Genomic DNA, 14691 nt, shown 5'->3' on the forward strand with positions numbered 1-14691 from the left:
TGCACCAGCAATGTGTAGAGCCTTATGTCAAGCCTTATGTCAGCTCCTGTTACCCACAGATGTTGAGGGAAAGGTTACCTTTTCTGAGTCCCAATCCACAGAAAGAGAACCCTCCAGGACCCCAACTGTGCTTCAGTGAAGATGATTTTCAGGCTGTGTTCCATATGCTACAAAGCTCACCAGGGCCTGAGTTTCAGAAGGAAGAAGTCCTTCTCAGAACCTGGTCCAGGCCTCTCTTCTTTTGATGGACAATCAGTGCAACTTAAAGAACAGTAAACAATGAAGTCATCCTGTTTGGGACAGGATTAATGCAAGAGGAAGGAGAAAACTACTGGAAACCCAAATGGAAGTCTTAACTTCTTTGTGGGCAGTGGTTATCTTCTGTATTCCCTTCACTGACTAAGCTGCATCCAGCCTCTGGAAGCACCATAGGCATTAGCCACCAGACAGGCCTGCGGAATCCTTCTGAACCAAATATTTTTCTGACAAACATGACCTCCTCTCTGTAATCACCACGTCCACCAATCGGGAACATTCATGAACCATAACCAAACCCAAGCAAAAATAGGTCTACCAGGAACACATCAGCACACCCTTTCCCGCTAGCAAGATGGGAAAGCAAACTTGAAATTAGTTTATCATGTAGAAAATGAAAAGGATAGTGTATTTCCTGATGTAAGTTTATAAAAGTGAGCTTTTCTCCAAAGCTCTGAGGGCTTAATAGGAACTAGAAACTATCTTAGTATCTACCAATAAGAGAATGATCAAATGAATTAGGATAAATCCACGATACTGAGTAATCTTCACTTGTGTTTTTTTTCTTTGTCTATTTAAAACATAAAAAATTTTACAATGAAAATGCAGTAGTGACACAACTACTTACTCTAATACTAGTATTTCTACATTTTTAGGTTTTTCATATACTCACCAGTGTTATATGTGTGTCTATATATATACATACACACATATATGTATATATATACACACACAAACATCCAGAAAATTCCTCATTATAAATTCTCTATTAAACTAAAACCTGAGGATAACCATTGTCATTTTCATTTTTCTCTCTTCTGAAATGGTAACTTTTCAAAGTAGATTTTGATGTATGAAGGTGTATTAATGGTTACTTTGGTACAGTAAAAATATCTTTGAAAAGTATTTTTTTGTTCATTTTATCAATCTGCATTGTCATATTTGCTGTTTACTTTCCATATGAAGGTGTCAGAATAAGGGCCTTGCACATACACCCAGTACTACAAAGATAGCCATTTTATACTAACACAAACAGGTATGAGGTGATATATCCTTACCAGTAATATATGCATGTGTTACGTGCAAGAGTTTCTCTAGATGTTCACACAATAACACTCAAGCACCAGAATATTCCAACATCAGTATTTATGGTCAAATTACACTCAGCAGAAATTACTTTTCCTAATATTAGCTGGACTTTACCACCTAACAAATTAAAACTCACACATATACACACACTAAGGAACACTCAAATTACTGTGGCGTCTATCAGAAAAAAAAAAAAAAGAACATGACAGATTTGGTGTTTGTGAATGAACAGATTACGTTGCTTGAATGACAGAAATTCATTTTCTCACAGTTCTCAAAGTATCTGCCGGTTTGGTTTCTTCTGAGGCCTGTTTCTTTGCTATGCGAACGGCCATCTTCTTCCTGTGTCCTTACACGGTCTTCCCTCTGGGCACACACTGCAGTGTGCCTCTCCATGTATCCAAATTTCCTCTTCTTGCATTTGGTTTTCTTAGCTTTCAGTATATGGTCTCTGGTTTAGGTTTTGGTTTGCTTGCCAAAGGCACTAGAGCCACCCCCGTCTAATGAGCTCCATGTTTTAACTACTTTAACCTCTGTAAAAATTTATTTGTAAAAAGTTTCCACCGTCTGCTTTAAAAATATTAGAAAATAATTTGATTTATTTAAGTCTATATTGTGGAAAAGCCACAAGTTAAATACACAAAACAGGCAGAACAGTTAGCAGCAAGCTTCTCTGAAGAGCCCAGATGAGCTCTTCATATCTTTGGACACAAATTTATGACCTGAGGCAGCCCACAGTGCCAACGCGCCAAGCTTGTAAAACCTGATTCATTCCCCAGAAACACCCCAAAGGCAACAAACTATCAAAACAGAATGCTGCAGAACTGAGGAAGCCCTCCTTGTTGACAGGCACAACCATACTGAAAACTAGAGAATCTGAGAGGATAAAAGCAAAAAGATAAGCAGAATGAGTTTTATGGTAATGTTTATTATTATTATTTTTTTAAAGATTTTATTTATTTGACAGAGAGAAATTACAAGTAGATGGAGAGGCAGGCAGAGAGAGAGAGAGAGAGAGAGAGAGAGAGAGAGAGAAGCAGGCTCCCTGCTGAGCAGAGAGCCCGATGCGGCACTCGATCCCAGGACCCTGAGATCATGACCTGAGCCGAAGGCAGCGGCTTAACCCACTGAGCCACCCAGGCGCCCCGGTAATGTTTATTATTGACAGAGAAGCATAAATGGCATTTGCTTCAAGAAAATATGCTCAAGGGGCACGTGGTGGCTCAGTCAGTTAAGTGTCTGCCTTTGGCTCAGGTCATGATCCCAAGGTCCTGGGATTGAGCCCCACATGGAACTCCCTGCTCAGCAGGGATCTGCTTCTCCCTCCCCTTCTGTGCTCTCTCTCTCAAGTAAATAAATATTTTTTTAAAAAAACGGGGGAGAATAAAAGAAAATATGCTAAAGAAATATATTAAAAACCCTAAGGTAAAGCACAGAAAAATGAGAACTCAAAAGGTTAAGTCTAGGCTGATGATAACAGATAATAATCCACTACTGGGTGGATATTCTTGTTCCTAGAGAAGGTCACTAGGATTTATCTGTACAATTGAAGGTTTTAGACAACTTTTATTTGGGGATTTACGTTCTCCTTCACACATTCCCAGGGAATGTTATACAATCTGCAGCCCAAGAAAGACAGACCTTGAAATTTAAGTCAATCTAGTCATGTAAGAAATTAGGAAGGGGCATGTGCCAAAATTCTAGCCAATGAGAAGTCTAGGGGCTTCTGAGAACGGTGGCCGACCAATAAAGGAGAAGCCAAGGAGGAAACAGTCCCTCTCCCACTGTTAGAACTACAGCAGCCAACTTCTGACAATGAAGTAAGCAGGCTACAAGATAAGCTAGAGATAGAGCAGAAAAATTTTAAAAACTCTGAAGTTAACTGCCTCAGGACTTATTATATATACAAGATATAATCCCATTTCCCTTGTTTGAAGTCCTGTAGGTTAAGTTTTCTGTTATAAGCAATTAAATGCAACTTATGGATACAGGCAGAGGAGGGATATGATCCAGCAAACAGCATTAAAGCAAAAACAAGAGATCTCAAGAATTCAAGCAGCAGCTTAAACCTTTAAAATGCAAATACATCTGCTTTAAAGGGATGGGGAATAAAGGAAGACTGAACACCAAGAGCATAATCCACTGCTGCAGTTTGCAAAGAGGAGACAGAAAAAATGTTTCTGCCACTAATGAAGGTATAGAACTTATGTAAGTCCTAGAAATTTTCAAAAGCTTAAGTGGAGGGTGGGGGAATAATGAGGAAGGTCCAGAATTCAAGAGCTAAAATGAGTAAGAAATGATGTTTCCCAGGGGCGCCTGGGTGGCTCAATGAGTTAATGCCTCTGCCTTTGGCTCAGGTCATGGTCCTGGGGTCCTCCAATAGAGCCCCACATGGGGCTCTCTGCTCAGTGGAGAGCCTGCTTCCCCCTCTCTCTCTTTGCCTGCCTCTCTGCCTACTTGTGATCTTTGTCAAATAAATAAATAAATAAATAAATCTTAAAAAAGAAAAAAGAAAGGATGTTTCCCAGACCACAAATCTCGTAATGTCCAAAAAATGCAAAAAACAAGAATTTGGGAGCTCAAGGGAAAGGTATCCTGACTTCAGGACTTGAACAGCTGATCTTTACAGCAGATGCAGCCATAGCTCAGTACCATTAACCATTAAAATTCAATTCATTTTCCTTGCTTAGACTTGTGCTCCCCAAAAACCTTCTGATTTCCCCACATATACCTCTCAGCCTAAAATAAGAAAAGCCAGAGAAATTGCAAAAACAGTTATTCCAAAGTTATTGGTTTACAATGAGTGCTTTGGTTTACACATCTTTTAGGAGTCTAGATAAGACTTTGACAAAACTGAAATTTCTAGCCCTATAAAAGCTGTAGTAACTTTACTAGATTATAAACAACCTAAATAAATCTCCATTTTTATTTATTTATTTGAAAGAGAGAGTGTAAACGCATGAGCACAAGTGGGGGGTGCAGAAGGAGAAAATCTTAAGCAGACTCTGTGCTGAGCACGGGGCCCAACGTGGGGCTCAGTCTTACAACCCTGAGATCATGACCTGAGCAGAAATCAAGAGCTGGGTATTTAACTGACCAAGCAACCCAGATGCCCCTGGTGAGAACACATTTTAAACAAATGTCCACCACCCAATCCTTCCCAATACTTACTTAAAAATTACTCCTGGAGTGAGCTAGGTACTACTGGGAGCAGTTATAGCCTTTCAACATACGAAAAAGAAGAACAAAGTAAAGCATTTTGATTTAGGTGGGTTCCCCCAGAACTGAACTCTACGAATGTGTGTGTAACTGACGATTTCAAGATGTACTGATCAGGGGAGTGGAGATGTGAAACAAGAGGTGGAAGCCTGGGACGCCTGGGTGGCGCAGTTGGTTGGACGACTGCCTTCGGCTCAGGGCGTGATCCTGGAGTCCCGGGATCGAGTCCCACATCAGGCTCCCAGCTCCATGGGGAGTCTGCTTCGCTCTCTGACCTTCTCCTCGCTCATGCTCTCTCTCACTGTCTCTCTCAAATAAATAAATAAAATCTTTAAGGAAAAAAAAAAAAAAAAAGAGGTGGAAGCCTATGCAGGGTGCATGTATACACAGAGGGCCACTATGCTTATTTCTGCTGGGAATCTCTAACAGATGGCATGGGCACCATTATCCCACTCAGGAGTTAATTCTCAAAGATTCAGTTGTGTCATTTCTCTGGACAGCAAGGACACTGTGTCTGCATCCTCTAATTCTCATTCAACATCAAGTGAAAGCCACTCCCAGGGGCACTAAACTCCACAGCACTTTAAGCAGAGGGAAAGCTTCAAGCAGGAACTTGCCATGGGACTCCTATCAATGGAACATGCTGGAATGGTGAGTGCCCAGAGAACATGGGTAAGGCACCGACTCCTTCTGTTACACACTTGCCGGTTCGTGATTCGCTCCTCTCCACTCCAGCTCTCCGCAGTTCACAGTGTTCTGCCTTCTCTCACAGTCCTTGATGCAGATCTTCTCTCTGCTCCATCCGGAAGAACTAGCATCTTTTTAATAGCCTACTAGTTCTAAAATGAAACTGCTCTGTTCATTATTGACCTAATTAAGATCCAAAAAATGTCAGTTCCTTCATGGTTTTTACATTAAAAATGTTTTGTGAACACAATCAAATAAAAACACTTGGAGACTCAAAGTTCTATTTATTTCAACAATAAAAGCAACACAACAAAGAGGAATCAATTCACTAATTTGTAAATCTAACACAATCCTTAGCACAAACTATTTTCAATAAATAAAAACACATTACTAGTAACTGAATAAGACTGTTTTTAAGACTCTCTAGGGTTCTGTGTCTGTTTTAAACAAAACTGGGTGATAGATAAAGAAACACGTGTCACAAGTATGACTGACAAAGACTGGAAGAAAAGAACAGCCAAGGAGCAGGTCCCCAAATAGTAAGTTAGCAAAGGGAATATGGGATTTCCAAAGCAGTTGAGAAATCAGAGCTCACAAGAAGAGGCAAGGGTTTAGGGAAGTCTGTATTCAAGGCCTTGCAATTAAAACTTTCCACATTTCTAGATTCTTGATTTGGAATCTATACAATCTAGAGGAGCCTCTGCCAAAAGATTGGAAGCTCTTTATTCATGCTGCCCAGAAAGACCAATCTCCTATTCTCCCTCCTTTGACTCTGTCCCTAGCTCCTGAAACAATATAGTAAGGAATCCATTCAGAAAGGATTACTACTACACAGGCCAACCTCCCCCTGGTTTAGATTTTCCTTTCATAAACACGCCGATACTGCCCCGGACAGCTCTAAATATATCCAATGTCTTTTACTTTTAGCCTCCTACACAACTCTGCTTGGCTACAAAATCTAATACTCACAGAGAAGCCTATGCAGGGCAATGGCAGCATTGGTCAGAAGACAAGTGTCAGTTCCAATGTACAAATCTCTGAAGTTCAATGGTCACAAATTTTTTTTTTTTAACCTCACTTGCCACGTGTTTTCTCTTTTCTCATATCCTGCCAATTATTTCTTTCGGAATTCAATCCTCCGAGCTACATTCTGAGCACCAAATTTTTTGACCAATGCATCTCGGGCATCCTCATCATCTTTTTGCAAATCTAAGTCATCCTGTCGGGACCAAATGGGATACCCATCAGCCCTCTGACCAGACTCTAAAAAGGAGGAAGTAGCCTCCAGCTCACCACTATTTTTTAGGAAGGCTTGTGTTACTGTTGACAGATCCAAGTTAAACTTTTCCATTAACTGCCGGATGATCTTAATAGCAGCTCCCACCTCTGGTGCAGAAACTTTTTCTTCTTCTTCTTCTTCCTCATCCTCATCAGGCTGTGTCTCAGAATCTTCCTCAGGTGTGGGTGGATCATCGTCACACATGGTTATGTGTATTTCAAAATCAGGGCTCTCGTCAACCTAGAGAAAGTGATGAATATGACCAGTTCCTAATTACCAAGTCCCAACTTATTCTTTCAGTATCTACTCTCTCTCAACCACACCGCCCCCCTGCTTTGTCCTTTTCATGCCAATCACACTGAACTTCCCTCAGTCCCTTCAGTACCATCATGCTCCTTCTTATGTTATTCATGTTGGACGTGTTTACATATACTTACAGATAATGGGTTAAGGGGGGACTGACCGTGTGTGTGTAGGTGGAAAATATGCAGTGTTTATGCATACATTATGAGCACATACATGTATACATATAACTACAGTATTTCCACAAAACACTAGAAGCTACACTAAATATTAAAAAATATGTTTGTGCATACACGTATTCATTAGATGATCTGTTAAAAGTTTGACTTCACTCTCAGATTGTAAGCTCCATAAGAGCAGACATTGTCTGTTTTACACATCACTACATCCCCTATACCTACTAATGCTTTCATGTAAGTACTCAAAACACACAGCTGTACAAGCACAACGATACTAGGACCTCCACACTGTACTACATTTAGGCACATTACAAAGCATGTTATGTGAGAAGAGAACTAGGTAAATCATGTTTGCGTTTGAAAGTTTATGGACTAGGGCGCCTGGGTGGCTCAGTAAGTTAAGCCTCTGCCTTCGGCCCAAGGACATGATCTCAGGGTCCTGGGATCGAGAACCACATCCAGCTCTCTGCTTGGCGGGGACCCTGCTTCTGCCTGCCTCTCTGCCTACTTGTGATCTCTCTGTCTTTCTGTCAAATAAATAAATAACATCTTAAAAAAAAAAAAAAAGTAAATTTATGTATAATAGACCAAACATAAAAAATAAAACAAACTCAGACTACAAAAGACAACAATCACTAAATTCTGCCAATTCTTGTGCATTCCTTCACTCACCAATTACAGAACTTTACTTTTTTTCCTGTTTCATACTGAGGCCCAATCATTTTCCTTTATTAATAAGAAAAAAATTAATTTACAAATCCTTTTTTTTGAGAAGATATGCACATATAATTTGGACTTTCTTTTAAATTACTCCTACTTTATAGCTCCTACCTTTCCCTCTAACTATGATTAAATATGGGATTCCAACTGACTAACAGAAGCTCAACTAAATATGGAAGCATTAAAAAAATCCCAAAACCACCCTAAGTACACAAAAAGCTACACTTGCTTATTAAAAAAATTAAACTCTTTTAAAGATTACATTTATATTCCTAAAAAGCCTTAAAATAAAGTTTAAAAAATAATTTATTTAAAAGATAAATCCAGGGGTGCCTGGGTGGCTCAGATGGCTAAGTGTCTGTCTTTAGCTCAGGTCATGATCTCTGGTCCTGGGATTGAGCCCCACACTGGGCTCCCAGCTCAGTGGGGAGCCTGTTTCTCCCCTCCCCCGCTTGTGTTTTCTCTCTCTCTCTCTCAAATGTATAAGTAAAATCTTAAAAAAAAAAAAAAAAGATAAATCCACAGTCTTATTTTGAAAACCTTAAACTGAGAACAGAGTCCTTGAAATGGGGTGCTTTATATGGTTTAAAAATAATTCTTCCCGATTTTTCTCCCTCTCCCCCTCTGAAGTTTTCCTACCAAAACCGCAAAGCTACATATCTGAAACCAAGATCAATCCCACTTTCTATTCTTCCTCTCCCACACCCCCACCCTTACCTTGCTGGGCCTCAGGTGTACAAAAAGAGTTAATTCAATAACCAATTTTAAAGAAGAATGAAGTAGGGAAGAAGTTAAACCTAGTCAACATACCACAATCTCCTCAAACTCACGGGTGGCTTCTACAAGCATCTTTTTGACTGCTTCATCATTCTCTTTGATCTCTTCCTTTACATATTCTTCCTCAGGTAAGTCTGGAGTTCTCTTATTCTGTGGTTCTATTAAAGAGAAGAACACCACCAAATTAGAAGTAGCCTCTTTTTTACAGAAACCAAAAATACAATGCATGCTCTATGAGCTCTTAGCCAGAAGTGAGCCTGTACATTTTTTCTATTAGAAGACACCAGTTTTGGATCTGAAGGTTTAGAAGAACATAAGATACGCATATTCAAAAATTTCTACCTTGATTCTGAAAAGTTGTACTATCCAAATGATGATATTGTTCCCAGATTCTAACACATAAAATAAAAATACTCTTGAACTGTTAATTCATTTTTGCTTTCTATTTATAAATATGTAAATTAACAAAATCGTGTCATAAATCGGGTTCTCTTCTCTGGAAAGCAGATTGTGAAATGGAGATTAACACGTAGGTGTTTAGTAGGGTGCGCTTCTGGCAAAACACCTGTTGAGAAGAAAGCAGGAATAGGAGCGAAGTTGAGTGGTGAAAAAGCTCCAACAAAGCCTTAGCTGAAACCATGGGGAAGTCTGGAGCTGGCCCAGTTGAGGTGAGGAAGCCATGACAAAATTCCCCATAGATCAGTCCCTAAATGCTAGCCATCCTAAGATGACAAGACTTTGGGCAAGACGGCTCTCCCAGCCATTGCAGATAATTAGGAGGGTGCACCACAAGCCACTTATACCATCTATAGAAAGGAGGGTCTCCTAAAGCTCAGCATCCTCTGGTGTCTCTTTTACTCTTTGTTCTCTAAGGATTTAAGTCGGCTTTCTTTTCCACTTAACAAAAACTGACTACGAAGGAGCAGCAGAGAAAGTTGTGATGTAAAAGGAAAAAAAAAAAAGAAAGTTGTGATGTAACTGCTCTGTATCCTGATTTAGGTGTGGTTACAACAATTATATACATACTAAAATACACAACTGGAAAATAGTATGGTGGCCCCTCAAAATACTACACACAAAATTACCATATGATCCAGCAATTCCACTTCTGAGTGTATACTCAAAAGAAATGAAACCAGAATCTCTAACAGCTATTAGTACACCCATATTCACAGAAGCATTACTCACAACAGCCAAGATATGGAAATAACCTAAGTGTCCCTTGATGGATGACCAAATAAACAAAATATGGTCTATACGTGCAGCAGAATATTCAGCTTTAAAAAGACAGGAAATTCAGACACACACTACAACATGGATGAACCCTGAAGACACCGTGCTAAATGAAATAAACCAATCATAAAAGGACAAATGTATGATTCCAGTTACATGAAGTAGACCAAATTCATAAAGACAAAAAAGGAGAAGGGTGGTTGTCAGGAGCTGGGGGAAGGAGCAAAGGGGAGTCAGTGCTTAATGGGTACAGAGTTTTAGTTTTAAAAAAAGAAAAAGTTCTGAAGACAGACGGTGGTGATGGTTACATGACAACATGAATGTACTTAAGGCCACCAAACTGAACACTTAAAAATGGCTAAAATGGCAAATTTTAGGTAACATAATATATTACCAAAAAGATATCTCTAGATATTACCCATTTTGTTCATGTACCCACTGATAAAAAACAACACTTCCTTGTTCTGATTTACTTTCCTGAAAAACATCACCACACACATTTGTTATTTAAGTTTCTATGGGTCATAAGTCCAGGTATGGTTTCTATCGATCCTCTGATCAGGGTCTAGTTTATTTTTATTTAATAACAATATTCTGCATTTGCTTATCGGCCATTCATTTCCTTTTCCGGAAAATCCTAGTTCCATTTCTTTTGCTCATTGTTCTATTAGTTTCCTTTCACTAACTTCTACAAGCTCTTTGGACATTAAGGAAACGATGCTGCCATGTATTAGGACTCTTTTTCCAGTTTGCTCTCTGACTTTATCATGAAAAGTTTTTAATTTCAAATAATCGAACAAAAAATTTTTTTAATCTCTCTGGTTTCAGGACTATCATCATGCAAATATTAAAAAGTATATTCAAGGCAACCTACTGCAAATCATACATCCAATAAGAGGTTAATATCCAGAATAAAGAGTGCAAACAACTCCATAACAAAAAAAAAATTCCAATTAAAAAATAGAGAATCCGAATAAACATTTTTCCAAAGAAAACATACAAATGGCCAAGAGGCACATGAAAAGAGGCTCAATATCACTAATCATCAGTGAAATGCAAATGAAAACCACAATGAAGTATCACAACACACCTGTCAGAACCTGTTATTTCTTTGTCTTTAACAAAAAGACAAGAAATAACAAGTATTGAACAAGATGTAGAGAGAAGGAACCTTCGGGCACTGCTGGGGGGAGTGTAAGCTGGTGCAGCCACTATAGAACCAATGAGGTTCCTCAAAAAATTAAAAAAAGGACCGCCATACAATACAGCATTACCACTCTGTCGTATCAATCTGAAGAAAATGAAAGCACTGGGGAGCCTGGGTGGCTCAGTGTGTTAAGCCTCTGCCTTCGGCTCAGGTCATGATCTCAGGGTCCTGGGATTGAGCCCTGCATCGGGCTCTCTGCTTGGCCGGTAGCCTGCTTCTCCCTCTCTCTCTGCCTGCCTCTCTGCTTTGTGATCTCTGTCTGTCAGATAAATAAATAAAATCTTAAAAAAAAAAAAAAAAAAATGAAAGCACTAATGTGAAAGGATATATATATGCAACCCATCATTCACTGCACCATTATTTACAAGAGCCAAGATACAGTAACAACCCCAGTGTCCACTGATAAAAACGAATGGATTAAAATGGGATGCATGCACACGTACGCAGGTACACATACACACACACACACACACACACACACAGGACTACTACTCAGCTGGTGTGTAGGAAAAAAAAACAAACCCAATAAGGAAATCTTGCCACTTACAACAACATGGCCAGACCAAGAGGATATTATACTAGTGAAATAAATCAGAAAAAGACAAATACGATGTGATTTCACTCATAAGTGCAATCTAAAACCAACCAAACTAAACAAAACCTAAGCTCACAGATACAGAGAACAGAGATGGAAGAGGGTTGACGTTGGGGGGGGGGGTGCAGGGCAGCAAAATGGAGAAGGGGATCAAGAGGTACAAACTTCCAGGTATAAAATAAATAAATCTTGGGGGTAAAATGTACAGTACAGGGAATACAATCAATGATACTGTATTAACCTGCATGATGACAGATAGTAGCCTAACTTACTGTGACAGTTTGTAATGTATGCAAATGTAGAATCCCTAGGTTGCATACTGGAAACTAATACTGTATGCCAACTGTACTCCAGATTTTAAAAAAGATCAATAAACAATACCAGAATTGAAAAATAAACTTAAAATATATTCAGGCATTTTTTCTTCTAAGTTATTTTTTTTTCTTTTCTTTTTTAAGTAATCTCTACACCCAAGTTAGGGCTCAAACCTACAACCCTGAGATCAAGACTCACATGCTCAGGGTGCCTGGGTGGTTCAGTGGGTTAGGCCTCTGCATTCTTCTCAGGTCCTGATCTCAGGGTCCTGGGATCAAGCCCTGCTTGGGCTCTCTGCTCCGTGGGGAGCCTGCTTGCCCCTCTCTCTCTGCCTGCCTCTCTGCCTACTTGTGCGCGCACTCTCTTTCTCTCTCTCTCTCTCTGTCAAATTAATTAATTAATTTTATTTTTTTTTTATTAAAGATTTTATTTATTTATTTGACAGAGAGAAATCACAAGTAATCGGAGAGGCAGGCAGAGAGAGAGAGAGGGAAGCAGGCTCCCTGCTGAGCAGAGAGCCCGATGTGGGACTCGATCCCAGGACCCTGAGACCATGACCTGAGCAGAAGGCAGCGGCTTAACCCACTGAGCCACCCAGGCGCCCCAATTAATTAATTTAAAAAAAAATTCACATGCTCTACTGGCTGAGCCAGCCAGGCACCCCCTTATCCATATCTTCTTAGTCATTTTAGGATTTTAATCTTTACAATTAAATACCCAATCAACAAAATATTAGAGTATGGTGAAGCCAGCTTAATTTTCTCCAAAGTTCCAAACGGCCTGTAGTAGTCCCAACACTACCGATTTAAAAGCAAAGCCCTACACGACCTACTCCACCCATACACATAGCCTTGTCCTCTCTCGCAAAACTCTCTGTTGCTTACTCCATTCTAGCCACACTGGTCTTGGTTGCTCCAAGAACACACCAGTACATTCCCACCTCCAGGTCTGTGCGGGTAATATTCCCTCTGCCTGAAACACTTCCTCAGATAACCACCTGGCTTGCTCTTTTGGTCTCTGTTCAAGCATGTAGTGATCTTCCCTGATCACCCTGTAGAAAACAACCTCCTCCCCAGCCATTACCCTGATTTTATTTTTCTCTATAGCACTTACCACTGCCCAGCTAGCATGTTAAGTTCCATGACCGCAGGGACTTTTACTTATTGTTATATCCCAGCAGGATAACAGTGTCTGGCACTCAAATATCTGTTGAATGAATGAATCTGAAATGTCACTTTTACCAAAAACAAAATTCTTACTAAGCATGCTGAACTTCGAAATAAATTTACCTCCCCAGACCTGAAGTGTTCCATGGAATAGCCAGCCACCTAAGGAAAGGGGCGGGGAGGGGGGGGAGGGCAGAGAAGGGGAGGGTGACATGCTTCTTTAAAACAAAAGGGTCTGTCGGTTTAAGCTCTCAATACCGGTTACATCAGAAGTGAAGCATCTTCACAGCTCGGCACTAAGTCCTAACCAACCTGAATCCCCACGTCCAATTCGACTGCATTAAAAACTCACTTCACCTGAGCCAGAGACCAGCAAGACCATTCCAACCGATGAAACCTGCTGCGAGTACGCATGGAAGCCAAAACATGAAATAAACTGGTCCGGCATGCCTTTATAAAGGCGTATACTCTATCTGAACACATAGGAATGTTTTTTTTTAACGAGTTTCCGGAAAAGAAACCCTAAAAGCTGGTTAACAACACACTGCCTCCGGGGAAGACAACTGGGTAGGTGGTTCGTAAGAAGGGGGGGGGTAGGTATCTCCAGATAGTCTTTTTGTACCTTTTGAACATCAAACCACGTCAGTTCCCTAGTTATCGGAAAAATACATCTAAGTGCGATTAAGAAAATGGTGCAATTTTACCCGGATGTCTAAAGGGGCGGGGGGAGGGCCGGGCGACGCCACCAGCCGCGCCAACATGGATGCCCATCGGAAAGGGGAAGGCGCCCCGCCCCCACCCGCACAGGTGCAGCGCAGGTCCCGCGTCCGCGGCAGAGGCCTCACCCCCGCTGTCAGCAGCTTCGGGATCCTGCTCCGCTTTCCGCTTGAGCTTCTGGGACGAGGGGCTCACTGGGGCGTCCCCCAACAGGTACTTATGCTCCTGGCCCCGCAGGTGCTTGAGGTAGCGGTCCTTCAGGGACTGCCACGAATGCTGGGTGAGCGAGCTTTTCTCCATCGCCTTCCACAAAGCGGTGCCGGTGACGGAGCTCGCCGAGCGGGCATTTTCCTTCACGTACGTCAAGATGGCCACGTCGTCCGCGTCCGTGAAGGCGATGCGCCCCCCGTGCGGCTGCGGCTCGGGCTGCGCGGCGGCCGCGACGCCCCCCTCGGCCTGGGCCCCCGCCTTCGTCTCCGGTGCCTGGTCGGCCGTCGAGCCGAGTCGATAGTCCTCCAGGTCGAGCCTCTCGTTGCGATCCACGCAGTCCATGATGTACTGCGTGGAGATGAAGTCTCCGGAAGCCTCGGCCGCCGCCTCCCCCGGCTGGGCCAGCAGCACGGCCCCGGGCTCCTGCACCCGGCACAGGGTGCCGCCGCCGTGCAGGATGAGCGTCGAGACCCGGCGCTTGGCCGGGCTGGGACGCACGTAGAAGGACATGGAACTGCCATCTTCCCTCACGAACAGAGTCGAGGAATGGGTGAGCCCGTTGGGGTCTTTGCCCAGCTCCATCGTCTCCGCCATAGCTGACGCCAGGTACCACAGGAGCGGCCCCCACACGAGCTCTGACGCGCAGAGCGAAGTAGAACCAACAAGCGCTCCCTGCGCGGCGGCCGCGAAGCCCCGCCCTGCGCCTGCGCAGCAGCAGCGTGCGAAGAGCGCCCGCCCCC

At 41.9% G+C, this 14691-nt stretch overlaps 1 protein-coding gene across 1 annotated transcript; it reads right to left on the reverse strand.

The window, feature by feature from the left end:
- Window positions 1–5514: 5514 nt before the first annotated feature.
- Window positions 5515–14608, reverse strand: LOC122911224 (TERF2 interacting protein). Its single transcript, XM_044255694.1, has 3 exons — window positions 13870–14608; window positions 8542–8666; window positions 5515–6769 (listed from the first exon to the last, which is right to left on the reverse strand). The coding sequence occupies exons 1-3, from the start codon at window positions 14543–14545 to the stop codon at window positions 6365–6367; spliced, it is 1206 nt and encodes a 401-aa protein (XP_044111629.1). The 5' UTR covers window positions 14546–14608; the 3' UTR covers window positions 5515–6364.
- Between the last annotated feature and the right edge of the window lie 83 nt (window positions 14609–14691).

The sequence above is a fragment of the Neovison vison genome, chromosome 7, assembly GCF_020171115.1.
Source record: "Neovison vison isolate M4711 chromosome 7, ASM_NN_V1, whole genome shotgun sequence".
Taxonomy (NCBI): Eukaryota; Metazoa; Chordata; class Mammalia; order Carnivora; family Mustelidae; genus Neogale; species Neogale vison.